The sequence below is a fragment of the Anneissia japonica genome, unplaced genomic scaffold (assembly GCF_011630105.1).
Source record: "Anneissia japonica isolate Jap-2015-1 unplaced genomic scaffold, ASM1163010v1 scaffold2878_len565122_cov162, whole genome shotgun sequence".
Taxonomy (NCBI): Eukaryota; Metazoa; Echinodermata; class Crinoidea; order Comatulida; family Comatulidae; genus Anneissia; species Anneissia japonica.
Window position 1 is genome coordinate 419736 of NW_022758092.1, and position 20262 is coordinate 439997.

At 35.6% G+C, this 20262-nt stretch overlaps 2 protein-coding genes across 2 annotated transcripts in view; one reads left to right on the forward strand and one right to left on the reverse strand.

Moving 5' to 3' along the window:
• Positions 1-136: 136 nt before the first annotated feature.
• Positions 137-17027, reverse strand: LOC117124999 (E3 ubiquitin-protein ligase TRIM33-like). Its single transcript, XM_033271347.1, has 9 exons — positions 16765-17027; positions 8483-8867; positions 6527-7528; positions 5399-5624; positions 3904-4109; positions 2901-3003; positions 2305-2379; positions 1572-1724; positions 137-754 (listed from the first exon to the last, which is right to left on the reverse strand). The coding sequence occupies exons 1-9, from the start codon at positions 16889-16891 to the stop codon at positions 590-592; spliced, it is 2442 nt and encodes an 813-aa protein (XP_033127238.1). The 5' UTR covers positions 16892-17027; the 3' UTR covers positions 137-589.
• A 186-nt stretch (positions 17028-17213) lies between these two features.
• The window catches only part of LOC117125007 (60S ribosomal protein L27a-like), an 8431-nt gene continuing 5382 nt past the window's right edge, over positions 17214-20262 (forward strand). Inside the window, exons 1-2 of the mRNA XM_033271359.1 lie at positions 17214-17254; positions 17527-17666. Of these exons, the coding sequence (XP_033127250.1) occupies positions 17252-17254; positions 17527-17666 (143 nt within the window). The 5' untranslated portion in view covers positions 17214-17251. The remainder of the gene's footprint in view (positions 17255-17526; positions 17667-20262) is intronic.

The following is a 20262-nucleotide window of genomic DNA, read 5'->3' on the forward strand; positions in this document are numbered from 1 at the left end:
AACAATAAGAATGTTCTTTACCTGAAAGCTAATTTAAATTTACAAACGTTAGTTCTGCACTTTTGGTGAAAAACATAAATCAATTGATTGATTGAATTACAATTACATCAGAAATTAAGTAGTCATAGAAGCTTTAAATGAATTGTTTATAATTTACTTTAATTAAAATATATAATTGCTTATTTGGGGCATGCCATCCCAAAACCAGCATCAATGGCCAAAAAATGGAAATTGACTTTTTAGCGTATTCATATAATCCATATTAAGAGCTTTAAAATGACGAGTCATTCACTAGAATTGACTTACTATTTATAGAATTACAAGTAAAAGTATAATGGCTTCCTTGTACTAATACCGCCACATTTCGTATGCTAATTACTCACCTATCACCCCCTCACTTAATATTCGAGCCCTTTACACACCCACTCCACCTTCGCACCACACTCAAGCCCCCCACCCCCACTTTTCAAGACTCCTAGATACGCTGTTTAACATATAGCGACAGTACGTTTTGGGATGGCATGCCTTATTTATAATAAGAGGATCGGACAAGTTATGAACTTTCAATGAAACAGGCAATTAATACAGTTTACTTAATGTGGAGAATATCTTGAGGGCGCCGTTTGCGTTTGTTGAACCGATCCTCTTGGTAATTACTTGACAGATCTTCTGTATAATCCGGGAAAAACTTTTTCAATTGTTTCAGAAAGAATCGCTCGATGTTTCTGGCAACACGACCGATATCTGATGTTTCCTGTAATCAAAACCGATAAAAAATAAGTTCTTGTTAATGTTTCAGTTCCAGTGGCCATATTCATCAGAGGATCCTGGGATGAATTCTAACTAAAACTACTTTTTTCTGATTATGCAAAAACCATGCGGTGTCAAATGAAGTTATCATGTTGATTAAAAGTACTGGTAGTACTGTTGTTAGTGCAGTGTTCCATAAATCTTTAGATTGGCGGCCCAATTAACAGACATAAATACTGACCCAGTGACCCCTTATTTGCGTACTCCTAATTCAGAGAGCTAGCCCTAGTGCACGATTTTGAGACTGGGATTTTAAATATATTAAAATAAGTAAACAAAGCATAAACAAAAATAAATATAACGACAAAATCACAATGTACAATGATGATTGTAGCTGCTTTGTACTTTGTAATATCACTGCAAATCAACAATGAAGTGTGTAGATTGATGGCTTCACTGTTTACAAAGTGAATGTTTCAAATTATAGTGCCTAATATTAAGGAACAGAAGTGAACAAACTGATTTTGCTGATTTCTGTCAATGCTTCACAACCAACCAAAATATTTTGGTGACCCATAAAGGCCAACTCAGACAGTGTTGTACAACGCATCCCAACGAGATCTGATGTCACGTCGAGCCTGTGTGAGTTATACCCTGACGCGATAGGTTTGCATCGGGGGAAGTCAGGTCGTAGAAAAGTTTAACATCCTCACGACCACCTAAAGACTGTTTCCGACGATAGATCGCGTCTGTATGCGCCGTAAGATGCTGTCTGAGTTGGCCTTCTTTATTATATAAAAAATAATTTAAAGTATACTTACCCCATTGAAAAGTAAGCAATTACTAAACATTAATTTCACATCACTTATAAATTCATCTAGAGACTCATATTGTTGGGTTGAAGATGGCTTCAGCTTCTCTTTTATTGTCACCAACTCCATCGGCTTACTGATCACCTTATAATAGTTTGGAACCTAAACAAAACAATTCAGAAAAATCTTTAAAATTTTCTATATACTTCAGAACAGCATCTACGAATTTATTATAGAGATCTCAAATGGTGGAATCAACACAAAATTTTACCTATATGCAATTTTAATCTGGCCCACATATAATTTCAGTGTAGTAAAATATATCCCTAACCACAGTGGGGTTGATGTGGATAAACATTCTGGCTTGCAGCAATCGCAACTCTATCTGGCTGCAATAAAATATGTATTGAGGATACCCCAGGAATATTATTATTACTGTAGTATTCATAGCCTGTGGCAGAAACCCCAGAGGGCAGTGAAGTTGAACAAGCTAAATCCCTTGTTCCCTGTCTGCTATTAGTCCAAAACGTGTTCTTTCTTTAGGTATAATTTTGTAGTGCTTATACAAGGTGCCTGGTAGATTAGCATCCTGGATCCCACCAGTTTCTTCATAGACCTGCTGTCTCTCTGTTGGAGACTGTCAGACTCTCCCCAGATGTATATCCTAAAGCCACCACTGGCAAGCCTATAAACAAGATGTCAACTCTATAGTCACTGTGCGAAAATGTAAACGCAAGCTCACCGATCTGTCAACAGGCTCATGAAATGGGAAACTTGACGGATGGCAGAAAAGTTCCAGTAATATACGTTCGCACACCTGGAAATGATAGACACAAACGTTATTCACATGGCTGAGTAAAGGTCACTTCGAAACAATATGAGAACTTACAATAGGGAATATAAAGGGTATTGTTGACAACTGAGCAAGCAGAAACTTTAACAACTACCAGTAACGTTTGTAAATGGTATGATTACCGTAGTGGCATGTTCTTTCAACTCAAGGATGAGCCTTTGTTTGTGGATAGAAGCATTAATATAAAATACATTTCGCCCTCAAATTTGAGACCACCTACAATTCTGTGACCACTTTAATTCAAGACCACTTTTTGAAAGTACCAACTAACAATTTTTAATCTTTTACCTCTAACTGGAGACTGAATTCCAAGACCACCTAAAATGTTTAGGCCATAAAGGTGGTCTTGAATTGGTAAGCAAACTATAATTATTGGATACTTTCAAATGCACTTTTCCAAATTTCTTCTGAAATTTAAATTTTAGATTTTACAGGATGGTTTTATAAGTTAACATAATGAAGACTTCACTGATATACCAGCTTACCTTTTGATCCCTCTCCGAGAAGTCTGCTGATATCTTGCGTTTCCGACCACCCTCGAGAACCTCTTCTCCAACATCCTTACATAGGGTGCAAATAAATGCATCGCTGTCAAAAAAAAGCATTCAAATTCAAAAGTTTGTTAACCATGAAAAGCCAGATGCCAATGTATGGGGCCACAGCTTCCTTGTTACTATTATAGCAGAATAGCTCAGTCGGCTAAGCTGGTGGTATGCGCTGAACCTAGGAGATCTCTAGGTCCCCGGTTCTATTCCCATCACTGTTCTCCTTGTGCTTCAGCTAGAGGACAGAAATGCAATTTACGATAGCGCATTATGGCCCATGTGCACGTTAAAGAACGCAGTGTACTGCCCAATCACCACCAGAAGGACCCCACTGGAAATAACAACCCCACTGGAATTAAGTCTTCTTCATACTTAAGTATAAAATAAAATAAATAAATAAATCTATCCATCCATCCATATAGCGCTTTTTCCTTGCAGTTACTAAGCACTATTTACTTTCCTGTGCCACGAAATCACAATGAATACAGTAGGGTATATGGCTGTCATGTGTGGTCCACAACAGCACAATTTTTATTGTTAAATCATAGATTATATATATATATATATATATATATATATAGTTTGCTAAAACACAGCCTCATTTTTTACAAAGTACTTTTACTTTGTCAAATACATTTATGGTCCAATATTCGACTGACATTTACTGTATATAAAAAGATGAAACGAGTATATGTTTACTTCAATTAGAAAGAATCAAATCAGCTAAATGACTCTATAGAATTGACTTAAGTACTGCGCCAACGGCCGTCAGCCACATAAATTCTACAGATAATGTTTTGATGTAATACCCACTAGAGCAGCTTTGTTTTGGTAACTAATTTGGTCTATTACCACCTAAATATCTATGCATGATTTGTACATCGATAAAGTTTAACTGTATATTGTATTGTATACTGTAACTTTGTATTATAATGTGTTGTACCTTGGTGTATTTGGAAGAATAGGAATGTGGCAGTTGAGGTGAAACACACGAGGGCAGCTGTCACAGCACAGCAAGTCTCCTCCATTCTTACACACAGCACACCAGTCCTCATTTGGGTCATTGTGATCCTTTGATGACGACGGTGGCAAACTTTCGTCATCAGGGCTAGCAGATGATACATACGCTGGCTTGGTTGCAAGAATTGACTGCAGAATAAAGAAAACGACTTAGTAAACTAAAATTTGTCACGCCAGTCTTAAAGCAAATTCCTAATTCTGATTAGATGTTATATTGTCCTATTATGCAATGCACACATACAATAACATCCAATCAGAATTTAATTAGGAATAGGTTCAAGAATGATGTAACAATAGCCACTGCCTAAATTTTAAAACACTTACTTGAGTAAATTCGAACAATATTATTTCCATTATTATGCTGCTAAACAAATCAGTTTTTGCTATATTAATCAAATTTTTACAACAAAAATATTATTATTAATGACAATATAAATTTCATCTTTGTAATTTTCAATTAAAAGCTTATAACTTGCTTAAATATACAAAGTAATTTATCAAACATTAAAATATAATTTTTAATTATATCTTCATTTGTAAGGTGCCACGTTTCAAAGTTTCGCTTCATGTGGTGGCCTTTTTCCAAATATAATTTTATTTTTCATTCTATAACTTATATTTATGTTTTGGAACATACATATACTGTATACATACGAAAGTATAATACATACTCCAAGTATTGAAATACACGCCATCGTGTTGGGATTCAATATTTCGACATTAATTATGTCATCATCAGGAATTTCCTGTATATATTATAATTTCTTATCTGAGATTAATCAGTGGACCTTTCGGTTTCTGTATACATACTGTAGGTCTATATCTATATTGTCTCTGTATTCTATATATATGTATGTTTTGGAACATACATATACTGTATACATACTGTAGGCCTATATCTATATTGTCTCTGTATTCTATATATATGTAAATGTTAATTAAAACTATAAAATCCAAATTATTATATATTCTAACTACATGTATTTATTTACACAAAACAGACAGAATATCTAAATGCACAGAATTTATACATACATGTAGGCCTATTTATTATTTATGTTTTTACTTTAAGGGTCTTTAATCAACATTTTCGCAAGTGCACAAAACAGTACTCTTTTTCAGTTACCCCCTCTCTTCCCTCTGAAAGTGCACAGTCATAAAAAATGTTGATTTTGCAAAAACATTCTCCATTTTTTAAAAGTTAACTAAGTAATTATATTTGGTTGTATAAAAATATCTAATTATAGTTGCATATTTGGTCATAAAATTGTAGTACTTTAAATACCGGTACTGCATGTTATTTTGAAACCAAATTATTATAAATATGAAACATTGTACAAATTTGTCTACCCCTCACCCCGCCAGCGTACTGTGTGTACACTTGCTGATAATTGTTAACGACCCCAAAGGACACTTACATCAATAGTGCTGTTAAAACTAAAGGAGGGCTGCTCAACACTAGAGTTACTCGTTACAGCAGTAGAACTCGAGGATTCTGCCATTTGACCGCCGTGTTTTCCAGCTACAGCGCATGATGGCAGTACTTCATCCTTAATCACTTCATCTTTTAATTTCACACTTTCTTCTTTATGAAGACTTACGACATTCTCGATGCGAATGGGGACAAAAGCGACGCTGTTGTCACTAGAAATATGTGAAATCATATAAAAAATTAAAAATTTGTAATAGTAGACAATCAATACTAGGGAGCTTTTGATTTGTGCGACGACGCGGCGCTAGAACGGAATCACTCATGCGTGACCGTCCTACCTGGCGTCCTACGTTCTCTGCATACGTAGATTTGGCCAAATTGCGTTCCAGAATCTGCTCGACGAGGTGACCTTAAAGTTCTTGCATGCGCAGACGACTTTTAATGACGTCATTACGTTCTACGTCCTACCGTCGTCGTGCAATCGAAAACTCCTTAATAATAATAATAATGGATTTACTGTATAAAGTGCATTTATAATTAAAAACATATTTAAACTGAATGACAATTTCAACCCAGCTCCATAATATAGGTCAGATGTCAAGGCTTGGTTTGCATAACGATTAGGGAGCGTTCGTTTGCACAACACTGGTACTGTAGGACATGCAGAACGTAATGACGTCACTTTAGTCATCTGTGCAGAGAATGATGAGTTCTCATTGTCGCATGGATCCTAGAGCACAGTTTGGCCCGAATCTATGTTGTGCATGACAGTCACAAGTGAATCCGTTTTAGCTTTACGTGTCATGCAAATTGTAAGCTCACTATTATTATTTACGGTATCACTTGGCTTTGTAGTATGTGAAAAATGAACTATAGTATTCATTTATAAATTTGTGCTTTTTTACGATATGTTATATATTATTGTATTACAACACATCTGCAAAGTCAAATAAAACATTACTTTCTGATTCTAATTTTGATTTTATTTTTGTTTTTGTCACTTGGTACTTAATACAGAGCATTTACATTAGGTTACGAAGCACTTTGTTTCCCTGGTCATTGGGTCCACATATTTAGGTGTTGCTGCCATATTATTAAAAGTACAAATTCTTACTTTGTGTGATGCTCTTTACTTGGTGGCCGTGATTCTCCTGGAGACACAGGTTCTTTCTTTGGTTCAATTAAAGGTGCATTCGGACTACCTGAGGCAGATGAGCTTGATGGTCCCGGTGAGGATGAATTTGTAATAGTACCTTGTGCCGGTGCCATGGACGACAGTATCTTTAACCTTTCCTTGGTTTTTAAACAATTTTCCACACGCTCCCTGTAAAGATTTGAATTCTGCGTACCGAGAACAAGGTTGTTGCCTGCGTATCTCAAGTTAGGCTGGTGCTTCTGCGACGCCAGCATGTTGGATGAAGTCTGAGGTAACGTTGTAACTACCGGCCTGTGCATATGAATGTTGGGGGCAACCGCCTGCATAGGATAAGAACCACGGTTGTTATGAGAGTGCCCTGGCGGCTGCTGAAGACTGAAATGCGGCTGCGGTTTCAAATGTGGGTTCGGTGCAGTAGCTGCAGACTGATTTTCTTGCTGCTCTTTCACTACCAATGTCCCCAAGTTTTTCAGCTGCGCAAGTGACTGATTGTTCACGTTAACAACATAATTAATATCCAGGCCAGTTACCGGGTGTCTCGTGCATCCAGTCCTTAAAACAAGAATCAATTGTTTAATAATCTGTTTCTTTGTTTGTAATAAAGCAATGTTACTCGACGACTGGACAGCAAGTGATGTAAATTGGTGACAATGTCGCAAAATTTTCTCAAGTTTCACGGCCTCATGCATTTGAGTTGATAAAAATGATCGCTTTTTATCGCAGTGTGATGTCAATTCAGCAATGTTCCTTCTTGAAGTCTCATTGATTTCAAGTATAACTTTTGACGTTAGGTTTTGTATATTGCGTATCATGTGGTCTTGCTTCTTGCTAACATCATTAATCTTCTGATTGATCAAGTCTTTTGTTTGCGTAATTGACACCTGCTTTCCAGCTAGTTTATTCAGGAGGACCTTTAGTGATGACTTGTGGCGTGCTGAGGCTTCACTCACAAATTGATATCTAATACAAGATATAAGTTATTTATACTGTATAAAGATTGAGAAAGAAAACAGTATAAAAATGTATTTTTGTAATTTTGTAATACCGTCAAACCTCGAATTAGAAGCCCGGTGGGCTTAATCTCGAGAAGAAGCTTGAATTGTAGCCTCTCTTTAGTTTGCCAAAGTAGCCTCAAAAACAAGCCCATCTCAAAAAGAAGCCCATGGGAGTGGAATACCGTACATATCACTGTACATGAATTTCAAAGAAATAAATTTTAAAAACACAGTTGGTTTACACAATAGTTTTGGTGACTTAATGTCGGTTAATAGACTCTGTGATACAGACTGTTGTTACAGGGGCCCTATTTATTGTTTTTTAGTAGTAATTCCAAAATCTACAGCATTCATTCTGAAAAGAAGGCCCCCACCTCTTTACTTTGCAAAATTAGCCTAGAACAGAAGCCCATTTTTGGAAGATTTATGCTTTGTTCCAATTCAATCTAGGGAAACATGCATTTAAATATCAGTTCTATCTTGTCTAAGACCCTCCAATTAAAGGCCAATTTTTTTTTTTTTTTTGGCCCTGAACACCATGTTTATCTTTGAAATGATTAATGTTCTAAATATGAAAACCTTTCTCCCTAAAGTGGTCTTTAATTGGAGGGAGACATGTTCTTCTCGGATGCATTTAGCAGGCACCTGTACATTACTGTATTTATAAAAGATAGTAAAAACCTAAATGCCTACACCTAAATCACTCATTTACAGTATCAGTAATTCAATTCAATACCTCCAAGCAAGGGGAAAAAAGAACATGTTGCAATACAAATTACAATGCTGGTTTAAATGTTAAATTCAGTAAGGTAAAAATATTTGAAAACATATATTTAATATAAGTTATTTATCAATTTTTAAATTAACTTTAAAACAATATTTAAAGACATTCCCAAAACAACATTAATCATGACAATACCTGTGCTCCTTATGGTGTAGCAGTTGGCAGTCCCTACATGTTAATCTGTCGCATGTTTCACAATATAGTTGCAGTTGTTCCTGCTTGTGATTTGGGCAGAAGAGGGGACGGTCACCGACCCGCGCCAACGCCCTTTCAGCATCTGTTTTACGGCTAATGATGTGGTCCTTGGTGACACGCACACGATAGTGCGCTTGGACGCATGCGTCGCAAAGCCATTCCTGACAGTCTTGGCAATATGACGATGCATCTGCACGGTCTTCGCAACTTGTACATAGGGTCTCTTTTGGCGCATCTGACTTGGCAGCAGCGGATATAATGAAGTAATCATCAATGACGTCGCTGGCGAGACGACATTCTTGACTGCAAACAGGACACCTGGAAGCTAAGAATCAGAATTAAAATATGTTTTTAGTGTCAAAAATCACTAATTTAGGCCTCTCCAAAAAGAAAAAAAAAAAATACCGGTAGTACTGGTCCAAGACAAGGGATGGACAATACTAGCCTATTAGAGCCTTTAGCTATCAATGAATATAGGGCTAGGGTCTAAGAAGAGGCCTAATAATAATTTAATAAACAGTTTAAACACAAAAGGAAGTGGATATATGGTATTTATGGCACCATAAACAAATCAGTAAACGACATATTTACATGAAATAAATAATGCATGCATATAGTCATGCTTTAATAAACTTGAATTATCGGTCACGTAAACTTATTGATTCTGGTTAAATGTATTTTAATGCGGGTTCAACTTTCAGCACTCGAAATTAGCGCCAGCCAAAGCTGCAGTGCCCAAGCTCACCACGGCACTGATTTTCCTTTTGTTGACAAGTTATGAATGTACTGTACCATGAATCCATGTTCTACCAAAATCTAATCATCTTCTTTATAGAGTCATGTTAAAATACATTAACTTGACCAAACAATTTTTTTGTTAAAACAAAGGAGTTTCTTTAAAAAGCCATTACAGAACAACACACAATCAAATCGACGGCAACTCAACGCACATGAAGAATCTAGGAATTGGATGAATGAATTTTTGTAAGCAGTTTAAGACAGGGAGGTTTGACGTTCGTGATAGGTGTTTTTTTTATAATTTTTGCCGTTCTTATTAAACGTAAGTAAATTTGCTACAGTACAGAACTTGTACACATGTATTTCTATCATTAAATATATTATTGAATCATTGTGACAATGAGCTAGAAATAAGACTATTTGTAATTTTTTTTTTAAACTATACTCTCGTCAAGCCCGCAGCCCGGGGATTCGAGGGGTTCGAAAGAATCCCCCTTTTCCAGAAATGCCCTTTCAAATTATTATTTAAAAGTACCATTTACATGGCAGTTGTTGAAATTAACTTCAAATATTTGAAATGTGAAAATTTTATTGCCATTGCCGGACATCTTAGGCCTATTTTCTACGAAAATTTTGCCTAATTACGGACGTATGGAAATAGACAAAAAATACTACGAAAATTTATCATAGTCCTAGACCCATAAATAAATAGGTCTAAAATCCAGAACAAATGACTTTTCCATCAGGATCTTTGGTTACATTGTCCCTAGACAACTCATACCTGTACCTGTACTTGTCGGATTACTGACAAATTGTGAAAACTAAGGAAAAAGTGGCCTGAAAAGTTTCACCCTGTCCCGTTTGTTTGAAATTCTACATCGAATTACAGACAATCGGCCCAAAGACGATTGGGCCCAATTTCAAAATAACTCCATGCTTATATCGTGCACATTATTACAGTATTAGGTGGTGCTAAGGAAATTTTTAATTTACTGTACTACGGAAATCTGAAGACAATATAGTTATGGAAATGCATTTTACGAACTTGAGAAGTATGTTAACTTACTTTAACCAGAATTTATTTGATATATTTACGTGGGAACAGGTCAACCTTGCCCCAAGTCAACTCGGCCCCAAGTTAATTTTGCCCCAAGAAGTCAATTCTGCACCAAGTCAACTCGGCCCCAATACTCCAAGGCCTATTTGCATCAACAGGCTTTGCTAATTATGACCATTACAATTATACAAATAAAAAATAAAAATATTGATAAATAATGATAAATTTTCATTTTTCTTTTCTTTCTCTTGCTTTTTTCCAGTTTTTCAGAGTTCATATTTAATAGGGATATTGTATATTATTAATATTTATGATGATTACCCTATAGGCCTACATTTAAAATTGCAATTACAGTATATATTAATTATATGAGTAATTAATAATCATAATATTAAAAACAAAAAGAATACCTCTTAAAAAAAAAAAAATTCTGATGTAAAACATCCAAGGACCACTTGGCCTTATTCAAAGGTACTGTATCAAAAGTAAATGATTATTATCGGATTTTCTTGTGTATATTTCTTTTTTAGCGTCATATATTTTGCAACTGTATGCTTTTCAAAGGGATAACACTTTCATTGTTCCTATCATAATGCTTTATACGACAATGCAACACATCATTGGATTTTCTTGTGTATTTCTTTTTTTTACTTTTTTAGTGTCATATACAGCATTTTGCAATTGTACGCTTTTCCAAGGGCGTGGGCTAACACTTTTATTGTTCCTATCATAATGCTTTATACGACAATGCAACACACTACTTAAAATGCTATAGCCCTAAAGACAATAATAAGTTATTTAATGGAAACGAATCAAACTAAACAAGTGATGATTGACAGTCATCGGTTTTACTGAGTGATTTTTTTGTTTTTTGGTGTAAAATAATATCAAAATGATTTATGTGATGAATGCTTAGGAAGAGGACAAAATATTTGTTAAAATAAATTATATTTAGGCTACTGTACTGTCTCTTATACACATCTAGATGTGTATAAGAGACAGGTACAGTACCATGAATCCACATTGTACCAAAATCTAATCTTCTTCTTTATGGAGTCATGTTAAAATTCATTAACTTGACCAAACAATTTTTTTGTTAAAACAAAGGAGTTTCTTTAAAAAGCCATTATAGAACAACACACAATCAAATCGGCGGCTGAACAAGAAAAATGTTGGTGCCAATTATTTTGAGAAGGTTAACTGGCCGCCATCTTGGAAAACAAGATGGCGGACACATCTACTGTAGTCAAACATATCATTATTTGGTATCATTGGAAAGGAAATAATGCACTGAATATTTTTTTCCAATACACTAATATAAAAAAATGAATAGTAACGGAGATATTCACCATTAAACATGTCATTGTCTGCTGCCCTCTATTAGTGAAAATTTCATTTTTGTAGTTCTTTGTACAAATTTACCTGAAATCTCAGTTCTAATACCGATACTTTGAAGATTCTTGTTTGTAACTGGTTTGATACACTGATAACAAAAACATTTTTATTCACGCTTATTATTTTTTTCATAAAAAAAATTGAAAATCAATATTTTTGTTGTGTACTGTATTGAGAGTTTCCTGATATAGTATTTTAGGTGCACATCAACACCCAACAGCCGCATAATATAGATACAATAATTACATATTCTTACTACAGGATGAAACTATTACCCTTCAGACACCATGCCGGTATTTCTGAGACTACTATAATTTCCGGGGGCCAAAAACAAATCATTTAGCAGAAAACATAAGGAACATAAAATTAAATTGCTTGATTGGGAGCGATTTTCATTAAAAAAAGTGTTAAAGAACGCAGTACACTCTTCGGAAAAGAGTAGGGGATTGTCTCCCGGTGTACTGTCCAATCACCACCAGAAAGATCCCACTGGAAATAAGTCTTCTTCTTGACTTTTGTGGCTATACTTGGTTTTTACACTGAATAAATCCAATCCAATCCATAGCTTGTTATCTACAATCCAAGTTTTAATACTGTAGGTGAAATTATCCCCGCCGGAGACCATTCTGGTACTTCTAAATTTAGGGTTAAACAAAATTGTTTAGCAGAAAAACATAAGGTGACATGAAATGTTTTTGATACTGAGAGCTGCTATGGATAAGGCCTTTTTTTTGTATTTTGTCATTGTAGCGTATATTTCTTATTATTTCAATGGGACTATTTCGAAAACAAACAGAAATGCTTTAAGGGTTATTCAGAAATTTCTCTAATTGTTGGTTTTTTTTTAAACACTTTGTTTACCTGTGAGGATTTCGAAACAAATCGCATTAAATTATAATAATGTCAGATTATAGATAATGGATTCACAAAATAATAGGCACTTCTCATAAAAGATTAAAAGTGGGTAAATAATTCCCTGTCCAACATCATCATTCTGAGTCGAATTTAAAATAATATTACATAATTGACAGTAAATAAGAAAAAATAAGTGAGCTGAAACATGACTGCCTAATTTTGAGAGCTATAGTAGGCCTAATATCAATTTGTTAGAAATTAGTATGGAACTCAGATAATACAAATGGAGTGTGATCTAATACTATTTTATGAAAACCCTAGTGTCCAGCACATCTCAGTTTCCTCTATGCTAGGTGGTTTTAAGCAACAAGAAAGTATTATTGAAATTTGTAATTTACCCCGACAAAAACACTGACACTGTAGGGGTCCCAAGTTTTCCGGAACTCACAAGTCAAGAGTCTCGGGAAATCAAGACGGTCTCCCGCACTCCTGCAAACAAGCAAGAATCTCCGCAAATTTATAATTTTGCATGTTTTCACTGCTTTATTATCAATTTTCTAAGGCAGTCAGTACCGATGGGTATCACTATAGCAAAATATAAAGAATGTATTAAGAAATATTTAACCAGATCAGTAGTAAAGTACAGGGAGGAGGAAAGCTGGCCAGGCCTCCTAAATATAAAATAAATGGGGTAGAAATGAAAATTATATTCAAATTTATGTCTGAGAGGGCCCATTTCCGGCCATCTAAACGTGTCACTATCATAAATATTTTCTTCAGCTCCAACCATGGTGGGGCTGATGTGGTTCACACCCTCCATCTATGAAAGTCCTTTGCTGCCCCTTCGACCCATCACCACAGATCTCCCGGAAATGACTTCTTCCAACTTGGAACCCATGTATTACTAGGTGCCCACTTTTTGTAGGCAGATTTTTTTTTAGATTCGGAGAGTAGTTTCAGCTAGGTTTGTCAAACGATATTGTTCCAGCGAAATTGTGCCTGTCGTACCAAGATGGATGAAGCCTGTTATTTCATCATCCTTTGATTTTGTTTAGTTCCAAAAATTAGACATTAATAGAGCAGAGAAATTTAATTGTATTTGTAAAAATTAAAATGAAATGTGCCTGTTATTACTGTAGGAGGGTCCATAATCTACAATTATTATTTAGACCTATGGTCAATATCAAGAAATTGTCACCTTTTTTGTTGTAACCCCCAAAATCCGGATTCACAAGTACTGAGATGGTTTCTGGTGTGAGATATTCTCAATTTTCAAAACTTCTACATAAAAAGTTTTATGGTATTTACAACAATTGCTCTGATAATCAAGCGGTCTGCTTTACGATTTTGTTTTTGCCGAGACTGGAAAATAACATGATATTGCAGCTGTATTAACATGCACTTAAACAAATATTGATAGGAAACTGTCACTGCAGTGAACAGATAATATGGATATTTACATTGTTTATTGAAAAAAATACTCAAAAATACAAACGAAATTTGTTTATCAATGTATCAAATTAGTTACAAACAGAAGACTACAAAATATCTGTATTAGAACCAAGAAAACCAGCCAACTTCCTAGAAACAACAATAAAAATGAAATATTTACCAATAGAGGGCAGCCGACAATGACGTGTTTAATGGCGAATATCTCCGTTTCTATGCATTTCTTCATATTAGTGTAATGGGAAAAAATGTTCAGTGCATGATTTCCTTTCCAATGATACCAGATAATACTATGTTTGACCAGATGCGTCCGCCATCTTGTTTTCCAAGATGGCGGCCAGTTAACCTTCTCGAGAAAAAATGGGCACCAACGTTTTTCTTGTTCAGTATAAAATTCTGAGTCGGAAAAACATTGTTGCCATAAATTAACATGAATTGCAAACTCGAGCCTATTTTGCTACATAAGCCCCTGTACTTAATATATATTTAATCACATACTGCACATTATTCTTTATATCCACATAGCAATTACATACCTACTGCATTAATATTTAAATCATAAGATGATATCAATAAACAATACTTATTATTATAACTACTGGTAATGTTAATAGAGACATAATAACGACAATAATAATTATTCATAGTCATATTAAATACTAATATTTTTATCAATTAATGTTTGTATAGGATTCTAAAATCTCTAATACAGGTACACATAAATTTAGGTCCGAGTTGACTTCTTCGGACCGAGTTGACTTCTTCGGGCCAAGTTGACTTCTTCGGGCCAAGTTGACTTCTTCGGGCCAAGTTGACTTCTTCGGGCCGAGTTGACTTCTTCGGACCGAGTTGACTTCTTCGGACCGAGTTGACTTCTTCGGACCGAGTTGACTTCTTCGGGCCAAGTTGACTTCTTCGGACCGAGTTGACTTCTTCGGACCGAGTTGACTTCTTCAAGCCGAGCTGACAGTGACATGAGGCCGAACTGACATGGGGCCAAGTTGACTTGGGGCGGAGTTGAAATGGGGCGGAGTTGACTTGGGGCGGAGTTGACTGGGACCGAGTTGACTCGAATTCATTTACGAATTTATTTACGAATTTATTTAGAAAAAATAATGAGATTATTATTTCGCTTTTGTTTTTATCGATGAGGGAGGGACAGTTTATATTTGGTCTGTACTGTAATAGTAAATATTGTATAAAAACTGGTTTAATTTTATAGTTTTTTAAAGGAAATGTATTTGAATTCACAAAATTGCATTGATATTTTCGCAGTGGCTAGAGATATGGTGCCGTATTGGAACTTCCGATTGCTAAAGGTACGGTAAATGATATTACGTCATGATTAGCCAATAGAAACGCTGATTCATGCATGACATCATTCAGTGCACTGCTGCTGCAAGAGTAGTGAGTGTGTGTTTCAGCGTGACCACTGCTTGGGTATTTACCCAAGATCTTGGGTATTTTGACTTGGTCTTGGGTTCTTGGGTATTCCGTTCAAATCCTTAGGTATTTTATTTTTTCTAAGAAAATTAAATATTTTTGTCATAGAGGAAGAATTAAGAAGTAACAAAGACTATATTTCAGTTCATTCAAGCAGAGAAAATAGAACACTGTTCTATTTTGCTTTAGCAACGATCGAAGATTTGTTCGTTTGTATTCTGATTAATATTCTGCAGCCCAAGGCCCTATAGCAAATAAAAAGGATAGCAGTTTTGCTAGATTTGGCGACATCAAGCGAGAATTAACTATTTTTATAGTAGAAGCCAGGCCTAAGCCAATAGCTACCAATGAAAACCACCTAAGCCTAGCCTAGTAGTACGCCTATAGTATAAGTATGCCCCTGGGCCCAAGGCGGGTATTCGGGCTAGGCCCTAGACCTAAGCCTAGCCTTAGTAGACCATTCTCTATGGTAGACCATAAAATATGCAAGAATAACAGGAAGGATTTTTAACCCAAACATTGTGATAAGCCCTAATCGAAATACATGAAATGGGCCTATATTTTTATGACATAAATTTGATCGTAACTGTTCGCGCCACGTTTCTCATGATCGCGACGTTGAATTTGCAAAAAAGCCAAAATCGAGTCGGTCATTTCTATTGGCTAATCATGACGTAATATCATTTACCTACCTTTAGCATTGGAAAGTTCCGATAAGGTACCGTATCTCTAGCCACGGCGTTGATATTTTTATGCTGTTGAAATAATGAATGCGGCAAAAAAATTTTGTTATATTCCCGCATCAATATTTCTCGAATTTTTGACGCAGACAGGCGTGATAATCTAATAATAAATTTTTCTATTTGCCCTAAATATATCACTTACTGATTTGTTTACGGTGACGTAAATATATCCACTTCCAATAAAATGGATATTATTATGGATTTATGATTAGGCCTAGCAAGTAGGGCCCTACACCTACAGGCTACTGTAGGCCCATACCTAGGCCTACTGTAGTGTAGGGCCTAGGCTAGGGTTAGGACTTGCTAGCTAGCTAGGCCCTAGGCTTTGGTCTCTTTTTTTTAGGTAGCCTCCTTTCTACCTACTACTAGACTAGGCCTAGGCCCTAGTACATGCTTGATATAATAACCTAAAAAAAAGTAACAATCTGTGTTTGTGACAGTTAACAGCTTATGAAAACGTTGGGTGAATTAATCGCAGGCGCTCTACTACTAGTAGGCCAAACTATCCTGCCGCGCCTAGCCTAGCCTAGCGGGTTACTTACTTGCGGTCTCTGGATTAACGAGAATACAAGCCTTGCAGACTGTGTGAAGACATGGCATCAACTTCGGTTGTCTGGTTGCTAAATCTTTCATGCAAACTGGACAAGACGGATTATTTAAATTATCCATCTTAGAAACAAATTATGTGAATGTATCAGCAATAATTATAAGGAATATGGTAAGTAATGCATTGCAAATCAAGTAAATACTCATTTATTACAGCACAAGCGATTTCAGACAACAATCAAACCCGCCTAACCCCCGCCATTTTGAAACTTTGACATAAAAACAACGATAAAAATATCGAAAATTAGAATATATACAAATGTCTATAAATTGCACAAAAATAATTTCCGAAATGATAAATATGATATTTGTTATATAGATTATATTATATCACAGAATATTTATGAATAAAAAATATCAATAAAAATCAAATTAATTCCTTTGACCTTAAAATTGACCTTTTCATTTTGGCCGAATTGCGAGATGGTACGTTGTTTTAGAGATAGGATAAAATCGACTAAAATCGCTCTTATTTCTGATTGAAGTTTATATTTTGTTTTAAGATTGTATCGTTGTGTCATTATTTTCAATATTTTGAGCAATATTTTATGATATTTATAATTAGTTTAAAATTTCACACCAAATCACAGTACCGTTGATAAAGTGTATAAATACTATGACCATGATACATAGGGCTAGGGGGATACCCTTACAACTACTCTGTTGCTAAAAAGGATGGATATTCATTTTAATTCTAGACCACCAAGCTAAAAAAGACCCGAAAGTTGCGAGGCCATGTTAGTCACGGACATGGGCGTATCGGTAAACACCGAAAGCATCCAGGAGGTCGTGGCAACGCTGGTGGACAACATCATCACAGGATTATGTTCGACAAATAGTAAGTAGACACACACACGTCCAGATTAGGCATTGTTTTTGCACTGGTGATACACTTAACTTTATGATGCATATTCAAGAAGAGGTTACATTCACATTTATTGTAGGCCTCCATTGAGCAATCCTGTTTTTGTTGTCCTTCCTTAAGCAAGGTTTCCTGTCGACGTTAAAAGGCAGATTTGTTTAGGACTACGTTGTTTTTATCGTAACAAAATGCGATTTAACAGGAAACCGATTGCAACTAATGCGTTGTGAAATCGATGTAACACAAAGCAAAATCGTCGTAACGTAATGCTCGACAGGAAACTGACGAGTTGAATATCTGTCTGAAACGTCGATTTATCACAGATCGACAGGAAACCGCATTTTTGTCGAATGTCCTTGAATGAACTTGCTTACATTACGTTGTTAATGATTCTTATGCAAATTTGACTCCAAGTCAACTTTTCATAAGAAACGTATGGCAAGCGAAAATTGAAAATGGAATATGTATTTCGGTATTTATTGACCATGTACTTATAAAATTGTAAGGATTGTTACCGGCTTATTTTGTCTGCGGCTCAATACGATCAAGATGTGGCTGATTTTGCCCAACTTCTCGTAACAGTCGTAAGAATCGTATGATTCGTAAGAAATTCTGACGTTTTCGGCGACAGGAAACAAGGGCCTTAATCATTGACATGCACACTAGAGGTTTGTCCCTTGATGTCAATTATTATTATTATTATTATTGTATACTTATATATCAAACTTCTCTATGCGCTGAACATTTTTACCCAGGATCACTGGATCAAGCACATATGGAACACACACTCAGGCCCCATAGGGGAATTCCATAATGTTGCAGCTGTATTCAGCGCAGGCTGTGTTTGAACCTACCAGGTACCCACTTTTACTCCTGGGTGGAGAGAGACAACCGTAGATAAAGTGCCTTGCCCAAGGACACAAGTGAGAGTTTTGAACACCCGACCTCGAGGTTGGGAGTCCAAACCACAACCGATGCGCCAACCACTTCTACCAGTCCCAACTGATTGAACCTTTTGAGTATTCAATATGAATATGGCCTCACAACTGACTTAAAATTGATATTTCATTAAGTTTGAGTCGTTCTAATTATAATCTAGGCTAATAAACGGTTGGAAAAAAGGACACTTATGTACTGTATAATAAATAGGGCTAGATCCATACGATTTTATCATTTGTACTGTAGTTTTTTTGGTTTTTTTTTTGCTAGTAGGCCTAGTAATAAGGGCGCCTCGCCCAAATTTCTTTCAAATTTGAATGGACAGTGATATTTTATTTTTAGAGAAGGCCTAGGCCTTATAATTCTTTTGAACTTCTGTTTGTACTTATTGCAAAGTTGAACATAATTTTAACCTGTTATACATGAGCTATGATTTTCAGTTGCTTCAAATCCAAAACAATGACTTGATAGTTGAACCAAAATAAGATCTGCATCTCTTTAATGTTTTACCGCACTAATTATCGGGTCCAGCAAAGACGAAATGTGAATCTGGGTTGTTGTGGTACTGTAGCCAATAAGCATTACAATTCACTGTACACTGACACTGATATAGCCAATGCCAAAACAGAGAGAGATAAGCTATTCAATTGTGCGCTGGTACTAGACTACTTTAATAATGCTTTTGTTTTGTTTCTTTTTTTTTTCAATTTATTTTTCATTTTTTAAATTTGTTTGAACTTTGGCATTTGTATTTTTAAAATGTTTAATTAGGTATTAAGGCAGGGGTAATTAAGACATTTATTTGTACCTTTTGTTAATCTCTTCAGATTGTCATGTTTTTTTTTATCTTTTTCTTATCTGGAATCCATGCGTTCTTTTCTTCTGCTCTGTTTGTCTTCTTCTTTTTAACATGCGAAAACAAAGAAGCTTCTTTGCAAGAAGGATACGCATCCTGCTGACCACCATTGTTGCACACCACTGCTCTTGGAAGCAGAAATAGGTGTAATGAGAAAGGCGCGAGCTGATGGTAAAGCCGCAAAAATTGCAAATTTCGCGGGTTAATTTTTAACAGATAATCGCAATCGCAATGACAATATTTAACTTGATGCTAGGAGCGTGTAACAATGTTAGCGCAGGAATTTCAGCTTGAGGTTTGAAAAGTCAAGAATCGTATGAATCGTAAGAAATTCTGACTTTTTCGTCGACAGGAAACCGGGCTTTAATCCTTGACATGCACACTAGAGGTTTATTTCTTGATGTCAAGTCCCAACTGATTGAACCTTTTGAGTATTCAATATAAACGTCCATATATATGTGCCTCAAGGGTTCGCTTTAGCAAGCCGGCTAACACATACAGTACAAGAAAGTATAATACATACTCCAAGTATTGAAATACACGCCATCGTGTTGGGATTCAATATTTCGACATTAATTATGTCATCATCAGGAATTCCTGATGATGATTGATGATGATGATGATGATTCCTGATGATGACATAATTAATGTCGAAATATTGAATCCCAACACGATGGCGTGTATTTCAATACTTGGAGTATGTATTATACTTTCTTATCTGAGATTAATCAGTGGACCTTTCGGTTTTTGGAATATGCCAAATCATTCATAATGAAG

Bases quoted from the DNA above. Each gene is read 5' to 3' on its own strand.
- LOC117124999 (XM_033271347.1), bottom strand. From the start codon at position 16,891: ATGGATAATTTAAATAATCCGTCTTGTCCAGTTTGCATGAAAGATTTA. The intron at 7,529-8,482 runs GTATTGTCATGA...ATCTTGTATTAG, and splicing joins CTACACCATAAGGAGCACAG to ATATCAATTTGTGAGTGAAG. The intron at 3,004-3,903 runs GTACAACACATT...TTTTTTTGACAG, and splicing joins ATTCTTCCAAATACACCAAG to CGATGCATTTATTTGCACCC.